This window comes from Entelurus aequoreus, linkage group LG01, assembly GCF_033978785.1.
Source record: "Entelurus aequoreus isolate RoL-2023_Sb linkage group LG01, RoL_Eaeq_v1.1, whole genome shotgun sequence".
Taxonomy (NCBI): domain Eukaryota; kingdom Metazoa; phylum Chordata; class Actinopteri; order Syngnathiformes; family Syngnathidae; genus Entelurus; species Entelurus aequoreus.
Genome location: NC_084731.1, coordinates 46,893,182 through 46,913,865, shown reverse-complemented (window position 1 = coordinate 46,913,865; position 20,684 = coordinate 46,893,182). Strand labels below are relative to the sequence as shown.

The following is a 20,684-nucleotide window of genomic DNA, read 5'->3' as shown; positions in this document are numbered from 1 at the left end:
TCAGGCGCTGCCCATCCATCCATCACCCCGAAGGGGTTCGCGTCTAGGGCATTGGATCGGGGGTGGGGTATGTGTGTGTGGCGTATATTTTTGTGGATGCATGTGTGTGTGTGTGTAAGCCTGCCGCATGTCTCAATTCCGCGGCCTTGATGTCGTGCCGTCGCTAGTCCAAAGTCAACAACAACAGGTGTGTGTCCATGCGGGAAAGTCTCGAAGCCAGGGAAACTATCCAAGTTAGAATGTTTTGTATGCGAGTGAAAATAACATTTTTCTTTTCACTCTAAATTGTCTATGACTGATCCTCAAAATTCATCTTGCGGGGTAGACAGTCCGATGTTATCCAAATCACAAGTGTCCACAGTTCTTCCCGCATACTCCAATCATTTGTGGCAGCTTTGGGGTACTTGGAAGACTGCCAGCAACTTCCAATTTGTTGACAAACCAGAGCAACGTTTACTCCAATCAGTAGATGTCCTGTTGTCAGAATTCCGAATAGGTGGATATCTTTATTTATGTTTTTGATTGAAACTTTTATTAGTAGATTGTACAGTACATATTCCGTACAATTGACCACTAAATGGTAACACCCGAATAAGTTTTTCAACTTGTTTAAGTCGTGGTCCACGTTAAAGGCCTACTGAAACCCACTACTACCGACCACGCAGTCTGATAGTTTATATATCAATGATGAAATCTTAACGTTGCAATACATGCCAATACGGCCGGGTTAGATTAGTAAAGTGCAATTTTAAATTTCCCGCAAAATATCCTGCTGAAAACGTCTCGGTATGATGACGTTTGCGCGTGACGTCACGGATTGTAGCAGACATTTTGGGACACCATTGTGGCCAGCTATTAAATCGTCTGTTTTCATCGCAAAATTCCACAGTATTCTGGACATCTGTGTTGGTGAATCTTTTGCAATTTGTTTAATGAACAATGAAGACCGCAAAGAAGAAAGCTGTAGGTGGGAAGCGGTGTATTAGCGGCCGGCTGCAGCAACACAAACACGTAGCCGGTGTTTCATTGTTTACATTCCCGGAATATGACAGTCAAGCTTTACCATTGGCCTGTGGAGAACTGGGACAACAGAGACTCTTACCAGTAGGACTTTGAGTTGGATACGCGCTACCGTGAGTATGCAGCTGCGGCTTCCAAACATTTGATCGCTTGCCCGTACGTGCGTGCTCCTATGTGCATGTCACGTACGTAACTTTGGGGAAATATATGTGCTATATGAACTTTGCGGAGGTGAACGGTACTTTGGGCTGTGGGATTGTGTTTGTTGTGCGGGTGTTTGATTTGTATTGGCGGGTTATATGGACGGGGGGGGGGAGGTGTTTGTTATGCGGGATTAATTTGTGGCATATTAAGTATAAGCCTGGTTGTGTTGTGGCTAATAGAGCATATATATGTCTTGTGTTTATTTACTGTTTTAGTCATTCCCAGCTCAATATCAGTTCCCACCCGCCTCTCACAGCATCCTCCCTATCTGAATCGCTTCCACTGCCCTCTAATCCTTCACTCTCACTTTCCTCATCCACGAATCTTTCATCCTCGCTCAAATTAATGGGGTAATTGTCGCTTTCTCGGTCCGAATCGCTCTCGCTGCTGGTGGCCATGATTGTAAACAATGTGCAGATGTGAGGAGCTCCACAACCTGTGACGTCACGCTACTTCCGGTACAGGCAAGGCTTTTTTATCAGCGACCAAAAGTTGCAAACTTTATCGTCGATGTTCTCTACTAAATCCTTTCAGCAAAAATAGGGCAATATCGCGAAATGATCAAGTATGACACAGAATGGACCTGCTATCCCCGTTTAAATAAGAAAATATAATTTCAGTAGGCCTTTAATCAATTCATGGTACAAATATATACTATCAGCATAATACAGTCATTACACAAGTTAATCATCACTGTATATACATTGAATTATTTACAATCCGGGGGGTGGGATGTGGATGGTGGGGGTTAGGCTTGGTTGATATCAGCACTTCAGTCATCAACAATTGCATCATCTGAGAAATGGACATTGAAACAGTGTAGGTCTGACTTCGTAGGATATGTACAGCGAGCAGTGAACATAGTGAGCTCAGAAAGCATAAGAACAGTTATACATTTGATTATTTACATTTGATTATTTACAATCATAGGATGTGGAGGGGGGAGGGTCTTAGTCTAGGGTTGAAGTTGCCTGGAGGTGTTCTTTTAGGGTGGTTTTGAAGGAGGATAGAGATGCACTTTCTTTTACACCTGTTGGGAGTTCATTCCATATTGATGTGGCATAGAAGGAGAATGAGTTAAGACCTTTGTTAGATCGGAATCTGGGTTTAACGTGGTTAGTGGAGCTCCCTCTGGTGTTGTGGTTATGGCGGTCATTTACGTTCTGGAAGGAGTTTGACATGTACTTCGGTATCAGGAAAGTGTAGCGGATTTTATAGACGAGGCTCAGTGCAAGTTGTTTTACTCTGTCCTCCACCCTGAGCGAGCCCACTTTGGAAGTGGGTAGGAATGAGGTCTGATCTGGGGTGGAGGTCTAGAAGTAACCTGACTAGCTTGTTCTGGGATGTTTGGAGTCTAGATTTGAGGGTTTTGGAGGTGCTGGGGTACCAGGAGGTGCAAGCGTAATCGAAAAAGGGTTGAATGAGAGTTCCCGCTAGAATCTTCATGGTGCTTTTGTTGACCAGAGAGAATATTCTGTAGAGAAATCTCGTGCGTTGGTTGACCTTTTTGATTACCTTTGTTGCCATTTTATCACAGGAAAGATTAGCCTTTAGAATGGAACCTAGGTAGGTGACCTCATCTTTCCTGGTGATAAGAATGTCACCCACTTTAATAGAGAAGTCACTGACTTTCTTAAGGTTGATTTAGGACCCATATAGGATTGATTCCGTTTTACCTAAGTGTATGGATAGCTTATTGTCAGCGAGCCAGGTGCAAACTCTACAGAGTTCAGCACTGAGGATTTTTTCCACCTGTGATTTGTCCTTGCTGGACACCAGCAGTGCAGTCATCCGCAAACAGGAACAATTCATAGTCACATGCTGATGACATGTCGTTTACGTATATTAGGAACAGTAAAGGCCCTAATATACTACATTGGGGGACTCCACAGCTTACTGAGAGGGGGGGGGGGGGGGGGGGACACAGTGCCATTCACCTCTACCACCTGTTTCCTCCTCTCCAAGTAAGATTGCATCCAGCTCGATGAGGTTTTATCAAATCCGATTTCTCTGAGCTTATCCAACAGTATAGCGTGGTTAACGGTGTCAAAGGCCTTCTGAAGGTCCAGCATGACCATGCCGCAGTATTTGCCCGTGTCCACCTCATGTTTGATGTGGTCGGTCAGATAAAGAAGGCATGCGTCAGTGGAGTGGTTAGTTCTTAAGCCGGATTGGAATTTGTACATGAGTTTTTTAGTGGCAAGGTATATCGACCTGTTCATAAACTATTTTTTCCATTACTTTCGAAATGGAACTGAGAATAGAAACAGGTCAGTAATTGCCAGGTTCTAATTTGCTTCCTTTTTTTAAAAAGGGGAGTTACTCTTGCTATCTTGAAATCTTTTGGTACTTGGCCTAATAATTGAGAGGTTTATTTTGTGTGTGATGATTGGGGCAATGGTGGTGGCAGAGTCCCTGAGGAATCTGGAGGGGATATTGTCAAGGCCGGTGGCCTTGTTTAGGTGGAGCGCGCTCAATTTTTAAAGCACCTCGTCAGCTGAGACCATTTCTAATTTGAAATTGTTGTTGAATACTCCTATCTTTCTGTAGTAGGCTTTAATGTGTTCTACACCAAAACGACCAGAGTGGTGGGACAGCTTGTTAACTAGAGTTGTGGCTATGCTGGTGAAAAAGGTATTAAGTCTGCTTGCTTCCTCCATTTTGTCTGTAATGAGGGAGTCGCCCTCCTTGATGTTGGTGAGTCTGGTTTTAAGTTTCTGGCTGCAGCCAGGAAGCTGGTTGTTGAGGATTTTCCAGAGCTCACGTGGCTTATTTGTGTTTTCCTCTATTTGGTCGTTGATGTAATTTTTTTGTTAGGATTTAGTCAGGTTGTTTGCCTTATTTCTTAATTTATTGCATTGCTTTTTGAGTGTTGTGAGGAGTGATTTGTGGTTATTATTGGGTTGTTTGTCTACTTCGGTTTTGCACTTTTGGTATTCTGAGTATTTTCTGTCTCAGTCTGTCTAATAGGTCCGGATTCATCCATGGTTCAGAGCGGGCTTTGATCCTGACTGTTCTCACGGGAGCCATATCATTTAGTATCGCTAGGAACGCTGTTTTGAAGCGGTCCCAAGCATCATCGACCAGGTTGCTCGTGACCACAGGGGACCAGTCCCACTCACCTAATTTTAGGTTGAAATTATCACTGGAGTATGTTTAAAAGGATCTGGATTGAGCTGTTATGTGGCCGTTGGCTTTGGGTTTAGCTATTTTGCGGGTGCAGAAGGTTAAGATAGTGGTCGCTAAGACCCATACTTGCCAACCCTCCTGTTTTTAGCGGGAGAATCCCGGTATTCAGCGCCTCTCCCGACAACCTCAAGGCAGAGATTTTCTCCCGACAAACTCCCGGTATTCAGCCGGAGCTGGAGGCCACGCCCCCTCCAGCTCAATGCGGACCTGAGACTGAGTGGGGACAGCCTGTTCTCACGTCCGCTTTCCCACAATATAAACAGCTTGCCTGCCCAAAGACGTCATAACATCTAGGGCTTTTATAGAGTGCACAACTGCGCACACAACAAGGAGACGAAGCAGAAGAACGAGGAAATTACAGACATGGCGGCCGAAATGATATACTCATCATGAACGGAGAAGTTAAACAGGACAACACTGCCATCTAATGGCTAGCCACCGGAACGCTGAAATTCAAGTATTATTTTTTTTTCCTATGTAAATAAAATAAAAAATAAAATATATATATATGTATATATGTATATATATATATATATATATATATATATATATATATATATATATATATAATATATATATATATATATATATATATATATATATATATATATATATATATATATATATATAATATATATATTGCTAGAATTCACTGAAAGTCAAGTATTTCATATATATATATATATATATATATATATATATATATATGAAATATATATGAAATACTCGAGTTGGTGAATTCTAGCTGTAAATAACCACGCCCCCAACCACGCACCGTGTTAATTAGTGCATACTAAATAATTTAACTTTAGCCTACTACTACAACCATATTATTTACCAGCAACATAAAGTGAAACAGAGGCAGAGGTGTCCTGCCACAGTCAGTAACAAATAAACAGAAAACAGAAGAAAAAAAAGAAAACAATTATTTTATTTTTTTATTTGTGGCGGACGTAATTCTTTCGTGGCGGACCGCCACAAATAAATGAATGTGTTGAATATCTGTTCAGATCTCCAGTTATAATTTTCTCCACGTTGTCTACCTCAGCTAAGCACTCCTCGAGAGCACCATAGAAATCACTCTGATTAGGGGGTCTATATACAGTCCCTATCAGTACCGGCTTTGCGTTTTTAAATTTGATTTCCGCCCACACAGATTCAAGGGCATTGTGGTTAAGATCAGTGCGAGTTATGTATTTTATATCCTGGTGAATATACATACAAACACCCCCACCATGTTTATTCCTGTCCTTTCTGATAACCGAGAAGTTTTCTGAGTCAGAAACACTTTGATCTAATTTAGTTTCAGAAAAACACAGGATTTTTACCTTTTTGTTGTGGAACCTTTCTCTGATTTGGTCGAGTTTGGTTCCAGAGAGGCTGTTCACATTAAGGTGGATGATGTGTAGCCCACTGGAACCAAAAAGAACATCAGAGTCCACTGTGGAGAGGTATTGTCCGGAAAAAGGAGGGATGGCTATGTTGGTTGTGATCTTCACGTCCTCGACTGAAAGGGTCGCCAGGCACGCGGCACTCCTTCTCCCTATAGTCCGTCATGTGTCCAGCAACAACCGCTCCGTCACGACAAGCAGATTCCCCCAAACCCAAGATCTTGTCAATTTCGTTGAAGCCAGTTAAATAGTTCCAATGTTTAGATTTAGAGAGCAGTGCAAAAAGAGGCAACAAGAAAGTTAAGACAAGACAAGACAAAGAAGCAAGCAGGAGAGGAAAGGGGAGTGTCCGCCCTGCCAGTGAGAAAGATAAAAAGAACCCCGATCAAGAACTCCCTTGGTTCTCTGGGTGCATCTGTTAAGACCGGACTCAGAAACCTTTGGGTTGTGTTTAATCAGTCAATGTCTTTGGAGGGTCACTGTTGTCAACTGACCAAAACCGGCTTTTTTCACCTGAGAAATATCTCTAAAGTGAGAAATTAACTGTCAAAATCGGATCTCGAAATTATCATACACGCGTTAATTTTGTCTCGTATTGACTATTGCAATTCTCTTTTCACTCTTAACAAGTAAACTCTAAAGACACTTGCGTTGCATGGTGGGGCCCCTCAGTACATCACTGATATCTTATGTCCCCACACTTCAGGGTGCAGCCTCCGGTCTTCAGGCCAGGTTCTCCTAAAGATCCCAAAAAGTAATTTTTAAACCCGTGGAGACCTGGAATTCCATGCTGTAGCCACCAGACTCCGGAATAACTTGCACCAGTCCCTCCATTGTTGACACTTATAAAAAAACATTTGAAGACTTATTTTTAGTAAAGCTTTTAGTCAATGAGCCTCCATCCACCCATTTTCTACCGATTGTCCCTTTTGGGGTCGCTGGAGCCTATCTCAGCTGCATTCGGGCACCCTGGACAAGTCGCCACCTCATCGCAAGGCCAACACAGATAGACAGACCACATTCACACTCACATTACACACTAGGGCCAATTTAGTGTTGCCAATCAATAGTTAATGAACCTTTTCACTATCGTTTTTATTCCACTTTTTATCCTTTTTATGATGTTGCTCCTGTTGTTTTAATTTAATTGTTGTTTTAATTAATCTGTTTTGTACGGTGCTTTGTGAATTTATCTGTGAAAAGCGCTTTATAAATAAAATTTACTTACAATTAGAGGCTGGAATCTTTGGGCACCTCACGATTCGAATACGATTACAATTCCTGTTCAGATTTTTGTTTTAGACTTCTTGTGAACCTTCCAGTTGTCTCTTTTTCACATTCTTTCTGATGTTCTTTCTTCCTTGTGTCAAATGTCCTCCCCGTTTCTCCAATGTATGATTTTTTTTCATGATTTACACAGTATTTCATAAATGATACTGCATTTTTTAAAAAATTTTTATGTCCTTTGGTTGTACAAGTCACTCTTGTTTTTGTGTGAGGTGTAACTGTTGTGTTTATTTTGTGTTTTTTCATGACCCGCCGTATTAGTTCTGTTATTCCCCTAATGTATGGTAAGGTTATGACCTCTTTGTTTATTTCAGATTTTTCTTTGGCTTTCTTCTTTGTTCTCATTTATTTGTTTTTTTACTTGTTTTTCCCCTTTTTTGATGGCCCAGGTCGGATATTGGCAGTTTTTGAGTGCATTTTGATGTTTCTCTTCTTTTTTTTCTGTCTTCTTCTTCTGTTATGATGTTGGCCCGTTCATAGTGTTCTCACGACCGTCTCGTTTATTTCCTCTTCATTTGTGAATTTGATGTTTCCAGTCTTGTCAATACTGTTGAGGTGGTCTGTAAGATCCTGTGTGTGTCCCATTTTTATTTTCTCCAGAATATCATCCACATACTGTATCTTCTCCAGTCTGCAGTGTATGGGTGCTGTGTTGTCGGCGGTATTTTCCTGGTCTTCCATGAAGAAACTCCTAATTATTGCTGATGAGGGGTCTGCCATTGCAAAGCCCTCTTTTTGTTTGTATATTATTCCTTTGTATTGCAAGTATTTGGCTTTTGCAACAAAATTGAGTAATATGTGTATGTCTTCAGGTGTGATGTTTGTTCTTGCTTTTAGAGTCCTGTTTTTTGTGATGCGTTTATTGACGATGTGCAAGGTAACATTTACTGGGGTTTTGGTGAACAATGAAATGACGCCATGTAAAAGAAACATTTCATCTGGTTCCAATTTTGTGTTGAGATCCCGTGCGAGTTTTGAATTTTTAAAGTGGTATTCTGTGAGCCCAACGAGTGGTTTTATTTCAATGAGCGCTTTTGATAAATTATATGTAACGGAACTTAATACTGTCTACTATTGGGCTAGTGGGGTAGCCAACAACACGGCACCTATACACTGCAGACCCAACCTCTGGAGAAGATAAGTGGATGACATTCTAGAGGGAAAAAAATGCGACACACACCACCTCAACAGTATTGCTAAGACTGGAAACATCAAATTCACACATGAAGAGGAAATAAACGGGACCATAACTTTTTTGGACATAAAAATACACCGCAAAGATGACGGCAGTCAAAACATTGCTATTATCTACTGTGGACCTCCGAACATCCCACAGCACACAATCTATCAGTAGTGATACTCTATGAACGAGCCAGCCTCGTTACAGGTGAAGAACGGCACAGCCCATTGGATGTTTTTTAAAGTAGAACAAAACCATGAGTATTCTGATCATAATATTAATAAGAAAATTGTGCGTTTAAAAAAACAATGCAAACTTGTCTCTAAACATATTGTGTGGGTACGTACGCTAAGAAATATATTTCAGAGAGAATCACAATGTCAATTCTAAGCAAGAAAATTGCGAGAATCTTTTTTAGAGAATCGTGCAGCCCTATTGAATCATTCTTTTGATCATTGTGTCTTTAATTGTCTCGTTCTCCATCTGCTGTTTTTGCAGGTGCTTGTTATTATGACTCCAACCAATCCATGTACGTGTTTGGAGGATGCACCCAGAGTAGCTGCAATGCTGCCTTTAACGATTTATGGAGACTAGACCTGAACAGCAAAGAGTGGATTCGCCCTCTAGCCTCAGGTATGACTACCTCAGGTGCGGAAACTAATAAAAACAAGATGTTTTTCTGTCCTTCCCTCGGAAAGTAAAACTGAAGGAAATGTTTGTCCCTTAACAAAGAATCTCATGCTCAAGGAGTCGAGAAATACATTTTCTCTGCTGCTTTGAGTTGAAACTTAGCAACTGGTGCAGTCTCTTAGCAAGCTGATGTTTTAGAGTTGTATTGATTTGCATGTCATCAGTCAACATCACAATTGGCCTTGCTTGAGTGATAGTCAGGATCACGGGTATGGATGGATACAGGATTTGGTACTTTTATAGGTATCGACTAAATTCCGTCGGTACTACTGGGTACCGATTCACATGAAATCAAATGGTAACACATTTCAATACCTTTTGTTGCATGTGACGTCACTTCCGGTTTCAGAATTAACCCCGACTCAAGTACTTGGCTGGCAAAGAGGGGTATTCATAGTGTCCTCAGCCAGACTGCAATGTTGCAATTTTCCATGTTAACAAAGAAAGCATGCCTGATAGAAAACGCTCAATCGTAAAAGTTCCACTTTTTAAAATGTGCTAGCTCGATGCTAATTTATTTTGAATATGCCATATACATGCTACTGATTAGAATTAGTGTTTTTACAATTGACATTTACATTTTATGTTACAATCAAACAGCTGGTGTGTAATAAGTACAATATTTGGCTCGACAAGACTTGCACATTAGACTTAACAGCAAAGACTACTTCCTGACTACGCAATACACTGAGGACAAAATGAAATGAATGCATAGATGAAAATAAGACTCAGAAGTGTAAAAAAACAAGATGAACAGCACCATTATCATGATCATCTCTGTTAGATGTTGAATTAAAAAAAAAAAAAAATTCTATAATCAAAAAAATAACATTCATAACCACATGAACACAGACAAAAGTACTGAAAATAGGAAATCTTGATTACGCGTATCAATTTCCAGGTACCAGTAAGTGGTAACATCGGTTCAAATGTAATCACGGGTAAGACCCTTTTGCCCATGGCTCTTAAATGTGACATGCATTATTGTCGCCTCTTTGAACTGCGTCAAGATCAAATTCATGTGATGTTATTTGCTGCTTAGCTGGGTAGAAACAACTTGACCTTGTATCACAGTGATGTCTGTTACACTGCTATTGTCTCCATTTGCCTTTATTATTTTATATTCAAATGTGAGTTATCTTGGAAGGATTCTCCTCTCTCCAGGTTCTTATCCCTCCCCCAAAGCTGGAGCAACTCTTGTGATGCACAAAGATCTGTTGGTGCTGTTTGGAGGCTGGACCCGTCCCAGTCCTTACCCACTGCACCAACCGGAGAGATTTTTTGATGAAATCCACACCTACTCTCCATCTAAGAACTGGTGAGTTTGAAGAAAATGTGCTGTTTGAAATTAAGCATCATTTGACATTTATTTTTGTTTATCTGCATTGCTGCTGCCCTAGGTGGAACTGCATAGTAACCACACACGGCCCGCCACCCATGGCAGGCCACTCTTCATCAGTCATTGGAAACGTCATGGTGGTCTTTGGAGGCTCTTTAGTGGCACGGCAAATGTATGCAATTACCTCATATTTATTTGCCCTTGCTCACATTTTACACCTCATCATTTGTGTCTTTTACAACATGAACCTTTTTTTCTTAACTATTATTATTTTCATGTGTACATTTTAGGAGTAATGATGTCTGGATCTTGGACCTGGAACAGTGGTCCTGGTCCAAACCAGCTATTTCTGGCCCATCCCCACACCCGAGAGGTGGCCAGTCACAAGTAAGACATCCACAGTTAAATAAAAAATAATCCTTAAATGGAATATAAGTTATGGCTGTAATTAAATTTTTCCGCCAGATTGTGATTGATGATCAGACGTTACTCATCTTGGGAGGGTGTGGTGGCCCGAATGCTGTGAGTGTTTATTTTCTATACTTGAGTCACTTTCAAATTCAAAACTTTTATCCATTATCACTTTGCTGTAAATGACACTTATTTCTCTCCCATTTGGCATTTAATTAATCATAAGCTTTCTGTTAAATACCAAATCAGAGAAAATGGAAAATGTATTACAGTCTGCTTCCCACTTGCCAACACAAAGTTAAATATTTCAGCATATCTTAGTTATTTTATTGTGAACTATATACAATGTTAAACAAACTGCCTTAGTGGAGCATGTACATACAATTCAGCCCAAAATGATTCATACCCTGACCAAATTTGGAGGATTGAATTGTTAAATGGGTATATTTTCAATAGAAATGATACAAGACAGTGGAAAAAGACCCAACATATAACATTAAGTCTAACACAGGATAGACTTAATTCATCTCAGATTGAATAAAGTCCACATTTGCGGTGTAGAATTTACATGCAGCATGAAACAAGACAACAGCAAACATGACTTTGTAAAATTTAATTTAGTTTTTTACGTAAAATTAAATACAAGCATGAAAGGTAATACAATGAAAGTGGGAAAAATAACACTATTAGTTAATGATGGGTCAAACAATACTGAACCATCGATGCAATATGAAACAAAGAGCGCAATACTGAGTCACTTTAAGAAAAAAAACATGATGGAACTGCTGTCGTTTATCTGACGTTTATATAGTGTGTGTGTGACAATCATTGGTACTTTAATCTTTAATCTTAATCTGTGTCTATCTGTGACTCGCGTACTGAAAGAAGTCAGAGGAGTGGCGTGCAATGTTTTCCATCGTTTTTGGTTGCCTTCAACGATCGAAATGGAACAGAAAAAATGAAAATTCAGAAGTGTAGGCTAATTTAATATTATAGCGCCAAATAAGGTATATTCCTGTTTACTATTTGGCTTATGTTTTATGCATGTTTAATTTTGCTTGGATTTTTCTGACGTCCCTTTTGGCTCACATCCCGCCCATTAAATGTACGTTGTGGTCAAGCTAGCTCTGTTCTCAATGGGTACGAGGCGTCATTTAGCCTTTCTTGAAGAAAAAATGTCCTATGCTTACTTTGTTTTTGGCTGTACGAATCGTTCAAATCTCAAAAAGGTATAATCCTTGATATTATTTGACAAATCTTTTTTTTATTAAGTATGTAGGGATAGATTATATTGCAGAGTGAGCATTTTTGCTCGTATCTGCTTTTTGAAGGAAGATTTAAGTTTCTTTTGTCCTCAGATAGTTTGCACGCTGCTTGCTGTACAACAGCCATCTGGCTTTCACTTCTGGGAAGAAGTCACGTGTTGGAATACAAGCAATTCCTTTCTGCAGACACACACACACACACACACACACACACACACACACACACACACACACACACACACACACACACACACACACACACACACACACACACATACCCACACACATTTTTACACATTCACACACATGGTGATTCAAAAAGCATACTCCAAAATCATCACGCATTTATTCAGTTGTAAAACATTGTAATAAACGGAACTAATGGTAATTTGATGCAATGGTTATCCATGTTTCATTGTGTTACAATTTCGCCGTTTTGGTAATGTACCGAAATCCTTTCAGCGCCTCTATATAGGAAGACCACGTGTTTGTTTACCCACAAAATGGAGACTTTTTAACAGAAGGCCCTTTTGTGTGCTTAAGTTTACGAAAACAAATGCCATTGTCACGGTGCAGCGTGCTTTTAGAACAGAATTTGGCATTGATCCACCGTATCGTGAGAGCATTCGACTTTTGACATGTGTTTGGGGTCATTGTCCTTTTGGAACACCCAACTGCGCACAAGTCTGTCAAAATTGTTAAAGGAATGGCTAAATCAGGCTAGAATGAAGGTTTTAGAATGTCCTTCCCAAAGTCCTGACTTAAATGTGTGGACAATGCTGAAGAAACAAGTCCATGTCAGAAAACCAACAAATTTAGCTGAACTGCACCAATTTTGTCAAGAGGAGTGGTCAAAAATTCAGCCAGAAGCTTGTGGGTGGCTACCAAAAGCGCCTTATTGCAGTGAAACTTGCCAAGGGACATGTAACCAAATATTAACATTGCTGTATGTATACTTTTGACCCAGCAGATTTGGTCAAATTTTCAGTAGACCCATAATAAATTCATAAAAGAACCAAACTTCATGAATGTTTTTTGTGACCAACAAGTATGTGCTCCAATCACTATATCACAAAAAAATAAGAGTTGTAGAAATGATTGGTAACTCAAGACAGCCATGACATTATGTCCTTCACAAGTGTATGTAAACTTTTGACCACGACTGTATATATGTACAGAACCTTTCCAAAAAATGTAAATATCATGAAAAAATGTATTTATTTCCATAATTCCATTGAAAACGTTAAACTTCCATAGATTATAGATTCAGGGCCTGTAACTTAAAACGATTTCAAGTATTTAGGGAGAAGTTGTGCATTATCTGACAGAAATGCGGGGGTGCCAATATTTTTGGCCATGAGTGTATCTATATATAAGTGTGTATGTATATATCTGTATATGGGTATGTATACATGTATATTTATCTATATATGTATATAAGGGATGTCACGGTATGGAAATTTCTTATCCCGGTTATTGTGACCAAACTGATCACATTAGTATGGCGGTATTTTCAAATGTGCTCAAAATTTTCAAGAAATACATATATTAAAATATTTTAACCAAGTTTAATTTAAAAAAACACAAACAACACATTCAAAATGATTTATTTTGTAGAAGAAACATTGTAGATAAAAACACTGTTTAATGGACCTCAAGTATAGATGTGCATATGAAAGCAACAAGCATTATAAACAAAGTGACATGGCCGAAACAAAAATAACATTAATAAATAAAAAATTTAAAAATTGTGCAAGATTGCACTTTATGGACATAAGACATACAAAAATCACAACAATTGTAAGAATTTTGAAAGATGGCACCTGGTGAAGATGTAACTGCACTTTTTGTCCATGTAGATAAAAATAGTGTTCATGTATCTAGGGCTGCACGATTATGGCCAAAATAATAATTAAGATTATTGTTGTCAATATTGAAATCACGATTATTGATTATGTAAGGTAAAACAGTTGGGGTGTGGCGTGAACGTGACACCATCATGTAATTTGTAATGTCTAATAAAAAGGCTCTCGATAAATGTTATCCATATATTTAAAGACACATTTTTATTGTTCATTAATATTATCAACGTGTTATATTTTTCTCATTACATGATGCCTTTTTCTCTATTTTTACATTTTGATAGAATGAGGTATTTTTTTAAAGGTTTTTACATTTTTATGTATGTGTACAAGCTGTATCGGGACAGATCCATTAAGAGTTTGAGCAGAAATATGTCGTATAGGAATTAACTATACACAATAAAACATTAACACAATGCTATGTCATATGAATGGTTTTTAAAGTAATAACTTTGTGACATTAAAAAAACACAAGTAATGTAAAAAAACATGGTGTTTACTTTTTGATAACAATATAAAACACGAAGCAGTTTGGCCAATGACGATGAATTCTATTAAACAAGCTTTGTTCTTCTCTAACAACGCCTCCTCTTGTTTCAGTGCAACAATTTGGCCAACAAAAGTAAACAGGAGTGATACCTCTCACATCGAATACACAATCTTCACAGCCTACGTTCAATTCGATGAGATGACAAAACATTATAGCTAGTATTGATGTTATTTGAACACTGACAAAAGTTGCAGTTAAATAAAGGACGAGTGAGCATCCCAATAAACAAACTAAGGACTTTATAAACAAGTTGGATGCTGCATGTTTCCTCACGTCATTAACTCTGTCACAGCAGCTGATGGATGCTGTATTGAGAAAATAAAAGCAACATCAAATAGTTTTCTCCTTCGCTGTATACTTTTAGTGTGGGACAAATGAGTCTGTCTCCAATATTGTCCACACCTATTGTTATCTTAAAACAGCAAAGCGCTCTTAAACGCACGGTGAGACTCTACGGAAATGAAGCGAGGGAAAATGAAGTTGAACCAAGCGCTCGGCTCTGTTTACTACCAAGGGGAAATCTTCGTAACAAAGTCTGTGCCGTTGTGTCCCGCCATGTTTCTTCAAGCCAAACGATGCATGTGCGCATGCGCAAGCGCTGCCCTGACTCTGTATCCAGGAAGTAAGCAGTGTTGCCTAAATGCATTAATAAATTATGATTTTTTTTATAATTAAAAATTTAAACGTTATTACTAACCGTCAGGAATTCTACCGCAGTTTATTATTATACCGTTTATTGTTACATCTCTAATTTATATATACTGAACAAAAATATAAACGCAACACTTGTTTTTGCTCCCATTTATAAAGAGTTCAACTCAAAGGTCTAAAACTTTTACTATATACACAAAATACCTATTCCTTTTATATATTGTTCACAAGCCCTGCTAAGTCTGTTACTGAGCATTTCTTCTTTGCCAAGATAATACATCCCACCTCACAGGTGTGGCATATCAAGATGCTGAACAAACAGCATGATTATTGCATAGGTGTGCCTTAGGCTGCCCAAAGTAAAAGGCCACTCTGAAATGTGCAGTTTTATCACACAGCACAAAGGCACAGATGTCGCAAGTTTTGAGGGACCATGCAGTTGGCATGCTGACTGCAGGAATGTCCACCAGAGCTGTTGTCCGTGAATTGAATGTTAATTTCTTTTCCATAAGCCGTCTCCAAAGGCGTTTCAGAGAATTTGGCTGTACATCCAACCGGCCTCACAACCGCAGACCACGTGTAACCACACCAGCCCAGGACCTCCACATCCAGCAGGTGCACCGCCGTGATCTTTTGAGACCAGCCACCCGGACAGCTGCTGCAACAATTGGTTTGCATAAGCAAATAAGTTCTGCACAAACTGTGAGAAGCCGTCTCAGGGAAGCTCGTCTGCATGCACGTCGTCCTCATCAGGGTCTCGACCTAACTGCAGTTTGTCATCGTAGTCGACGTCTGTGGGAAAATTATCACTTTCGATGGCGTCTGGCACATTAGAGAGGTGTTCTCTTCACGGATGAATCCTGTTTTTTACTGTTCAGGGCAGTTTGCAGACAGCGTCTGGCGTCGTGTGGGAGATATGTTTGCTGATCTCAATGTTGTGAATGGAGTGGCCCATGGTGGGGTTATGGTATGGGCAGGTGTATGTTTTTATGGACATCAAACACAAGTGCATTTTATTGTTGGCATTTTGGATGCACCATGACGAGATCCTGAGGCCCATTGTTATGCCGTTCAACCGAGACCATCACCTCATGTTACAGCATGACAATGCACAGCCCCATGTTGCAAGGATCTACACAATTCCTGGAAGCTGAAAACATCCCAGTTCTAGCATAGCCAGCATACTCACCGGACATGTCACCCATTGAGCATGTTTGGGATGTTGTGGATCGGCGTGTAGGACAGTGTGTTCCAGTTCTTGCCCATATCCAGCAACTTGGCACAGCTGTTGAAGAAGAGTGGACAACATTCCACTGGCCACAATCAACAACCTGATCAACTCTATACAAAGGAGATGTGTTGCACTGCGTGGGGCCCACGCAGTCACACCAGATACACCCCCCCCCCCCCCCATAACCCAAATTAAGCAAAACTGCACATTTGAGCAGCCTAAGGCACGCCTGTGCAATCATCATGCTGTTTAATCAGCATGTTGATATGCCACACTTGTGAGGTGTGATGGATTATCTTGGCAAAGAAGACTTGCTCACAAACAGATTTAGACAGATTTGTGAACAATATTGGAGAGGAATAGGTCTTTTGTGTATATAGTATAGTATACATAGCGTGTGTATATATATATATATATGTATATGTATATATATATATATGTATATATATGTATGTATACAGTATATATATAGGTTCAACTCGGGAGCAAAATGGGAGCAAAAAAGTGTTGGGTTTATATTTTTGTTCGGTATTCATATCAATCAATCAATCAATCAATGTTTATTTATATAGCCCTAAATCACAAGTGTCTCAAAGGGCTGTACAAGCCACAACGACATCCTCGGTACAGAGCCCACATACGGGCAAGGAAAAACACCCCAGTGGGACGTCGGTGAATGACTATGAGAAACCTTGGAGAGGACCGCATATGTGGGTAACCCCCCCCCCTCTAGGGGAGACCGAAAGCAATGGATGTCGAGTGGGTCTGACATAACATTGTGAAAGTCCAGTCCACAGTGGATCCAACACATCAGCGAGAGTCCAGTCCACAGCGGGGCCAACAGGAAACCATCCCGAGCGGAGACGGGTCAGCAGCGCAGAGATGTCCCCAACCGATGCACAGGCTAGTGGTCCACCCGGGGTCCCGACTCTGGACAGCCAGCACTTCATCCATGGCCACCGGACCTATGCAACTCCCCCTCGCAAGGGACAGGGGAGAAGAGGAGAGAAGAAAAGAAACGGCAGATCAACTGGTCTAAAAAAGGGGGGTCTATTTAAAGGCTAGATTATACAAATGAGTTTTAAGATGGGACTTAAATGCTTCTACTGAGGTAGCATCTCTAACTGTTACCGGGAGGGCATTCCAGAGTACTGGAGCCCGAATAGAAAACGCTCTATAGCCCGCAGACTTTTTTTTGGCTCTGGGAATCACTAATAAGCCGGAGTTCTTTGAACGCAGATTTCTTGTCGGGACATATGGTACAATACAATCGGCGAGATAGGCTGGAGCTAAACCGTGTAGTATTTTATACGTAAGTAGTAAAACCTTAAAGTCGCATCTTAAGTGCACAGGAAGCCAGTGCAGGTGAGCCAGTATAGGCGTAATATGATCAAACTTTCTTGTTTTTGTCAAAAGCCTTGCAGCCGCATTTTGTACCAACTGTAATCTTTTAATGCTAGACATAGGGAGACCCGAAAATAATACGTTACAGTAATCGAGACGAGACGTAACGAACGCATGAACAATGATCTCAGCGTCGCTAGTGGACAAGATGGAACGAATTTTAGCGATATTACGGAGATGAAAGAAGGCCGTTTTAGTAACACTCTTAATGTGTGACTCAAACGAGAGAGTTGGGTCGAAGATAATACCCAGATTCTTTACCGAGTCGCCTTGTGTAATTGTTTGGTTGTCAAATGTTAAGGTGGTATTATTAAATAGATGTTGGTGTCTAGCAGGACCGATAATCAGCATTTCCGTTTTCTTAGCGTTGAGTTGCAAAAAGTTAGCGGACATCTATTGTTTAATTTCATTAAGACACGCCTCCAGCTGACTACAATCCGGCGTGTTGGTCAGCTTTAGGGGCATGTAGAGTTGAGTGTCATCAGCATAACAGTGAAAGCTAACACCGTACTTGCGTATGATGTCACCCAGCGGCAGCATGTAAATACTAAAGAGTGCAGGGCCAAGAACCGAACCCTGGGGAACTCCGCACGTTACCTTGACATAGTCCGAGGTCACATTGTTATGGGAGACGCACTGCATCCTGTCAGTAAGATAAGAGTTAAACCAAGACAAGGCTAAGTCTGACATACCAATACGTGTTTTGATACGCTCTAATAAAATATTATGATCGACGGTATCGAAAGCGGCGCTAAGATCAAGAAGCAGCAACATAGATGACGCATCAGAATCCATCGTTAGCAATAGATCAATAGTCATTTTTGCGAGGGCTGTCTCCATAGAGTGATTTGCCCTGAAACCGGATTGAAAAGGTTCACAGAGATTGTTAGTCACTAAGTGTTCATTTAGCTGCTGTGCAACAATTTTTTCGAGAATTTTGGAAATAAACGGAAGGTTGGGTGTCGGTAGTTTACCATGAGGTCAGGATCGAGGTTAGGTCTTTTGAGCAGAGGATGAATAACCGCTTTTTTGAATGCTAGGGGAACAGTGCCGGAGGAAAGTGATAAGTTTATAATATTTAACACTGATGGACCTAATAATACAAACAGTTCCTTGATAAGTTTCCCAGGAAGTGTGTCAAGTAAACATGTTGTTTGTTTTATCCCACTTACACGGTGTAATAATTCCTCTAATGTTATTTCATCAAAAATAGAGAGACTATTTTGGAGGGCAGTGTCCGTCGTATATACAGTCATATTTGTGTTAATAGAACCCAGTTGTAGCTGGGATGCGTTGTCTTTAATCTCCTTTCTAATGAGTTCAATTTTCTTATTAAAGAAATTCATAAAATCATCTGCCGAGTGGGTGGAGCTACTGGGAGGAGTCCCTTGTTGGGTTAGCGATGCTACTGTACTAAACAGAAATTTAGGATCGTTTTTGTTGATATGTATATATGTATATTTATGTGTGTATATATATATATATATATATATATATATATATATATATATATATATATATATATATATATATATATATATATATATATATATATATATATATATATATATATACCAGAGATCCTCAACAGGCGGACCGCGGTCCATGTCCGGACCCAGCGACGTGTCCGTCCGGACCCAGCACGAATTATAGTAAAAAAAAAAAAAAAATTTTTTTTTTTTTTTTTTAATAATTATAATTATTATAAAAAAATATAATAATTGTATTTATCTTTGAATTATCGCTAGCGCAAGTCAACGTTCTTTGTTGTTTTTAGTCAAATATCTCCACGTTTCGGTTACACTTCTCCGTGTCTCACTCACTCCGTCTCTCTCTCTCTCTCTCTCTCTCTCTCTCTCTCTCTCTCTCTCTCTCTCTCTCTGACTCAGAGAGAGACGGAGTGAGAGCGAGAGAACGCCACTCTGATTGGCTGCGGAATCAGCCAATCAGAGTATGGGTGTCATCTCTATCACAACGACGCGCTGATTGGCTGTTACCACCTGGGTGATACAGCGCTCATGCCACATGCATGGAACCTTCGCTACATGCACACAGTTGTCTCGTATTGCTATTTTGCTAAATGTTCACTCGTCAGTCACTGAATGTGAATCAAATCACAATGGCATGCTCCAAGTTGGCTCAGGCTGGTAGAAGAAAGGTGGACAGGGAAAACCGACGTTTCAAGGAAGAATGGACAGAGCAATATGTTTTCATCCTACCTACTGCAAGTACCAAACCAATGTGTCTAATATGCAACAGTACTGTTGCTCTGGTGAAAAGTGAAAATCTGAAACGTCACTATCTGAAAGAGCACCGCGAATTTGAAGAGACATTTCCTCATGATTCAGAGCTAAGAAAAAAAGAAATAATAAGGCTGAAAAAGTCATATGAAACATCAAGCAAGATTTTTGTTAAATCTATGACACAACAACAAATAGCAACAGAGTGCTCACTCAGAGTGGCATGGGTTTTGGGTAAACACAAGAAGCCATTCTCTGGTGCAGAAATAATTCAATAATGCTTGACTGAAGTGATGGGTGCCATGTTAGAAGGCAAAGAAAAGGAGGAAATGACAGCTAAAATAAATCAAATCTCACTCTCTGATGCCACAGCTACCAGACGTACTGAAATATTTATTTTATTTCAGTTCTTATTTATTTTTGTTTCAAAGAAAATCTTTAATGTATTTTATTGGATATTTATTTTATTTTTTTTAATTTTTAGAAAATGTTAAACTACTACCTACCTCCTGCCAGGGGCGCCGCTAGGGATTTTGGGCCCCCTGTATTATAATTTCATCATCATTAGGGGCCTCTCTGGGCCCCCCTCCATCATGGGCCCCTAGAATCGGTCTCCTTTACCCCCCCTTTTCGGCGCCCCTGCCTCCTGCTACTATATACGTTTGACCGATAATAAACGGACCCAGCCTGTTTCAAAATAACAATTGTGGACCTTCAAGATTTGTACTTGAGGACCCCTGATATATACTGTATGTATGTGTGTCTATATT

The 20,684-nt window shown here is 39.9% G+C and overlaps 1 protein-coding gene across 5 annotated transcripts in view; it reads left to right on the top strand.

Moving 5' to 3' along the window:
- The window catches only part of fbxo42 (F-box protein 42), a 36,893-nt gene that overhangs the window by 7,388 nt on the left and 8,821 nt on the right, over positions 1 to 20,684 (top strand). For 2 of the 5 annotated variants that reach the window (XM_062053298.1, XM_062053308.1), the window contains exons 4-8: positions 8,770 to 8,919; positions 10,126 to 10,279; positions 10,353 to 10,472; positions 10,591 to 10,687; positions 10,766 to 10,822. In XM_062053298.1, the coding sequence (XP_061909282.1) occupies positions 8,770 to 8,919; positions 10,126 to 10,279; positions 10,353 to 10,472; positions 10,591 to 10,687; positions 10,766 to 10,822 (578 nt within the window). The remainder of the gene's footprint in view (positions 1 to 8,769; positions 8,920 to 10,125; positions 10,280 to 10,352; positions 10,473 to 10,590; positions 10,688 to 10,765; positions 10,823 to 20,684) is intronic. The other 3 variants (XM_062053318.1, XM_062053330.1, XM_062053336.1) reach the window with 3 other exon arrangements.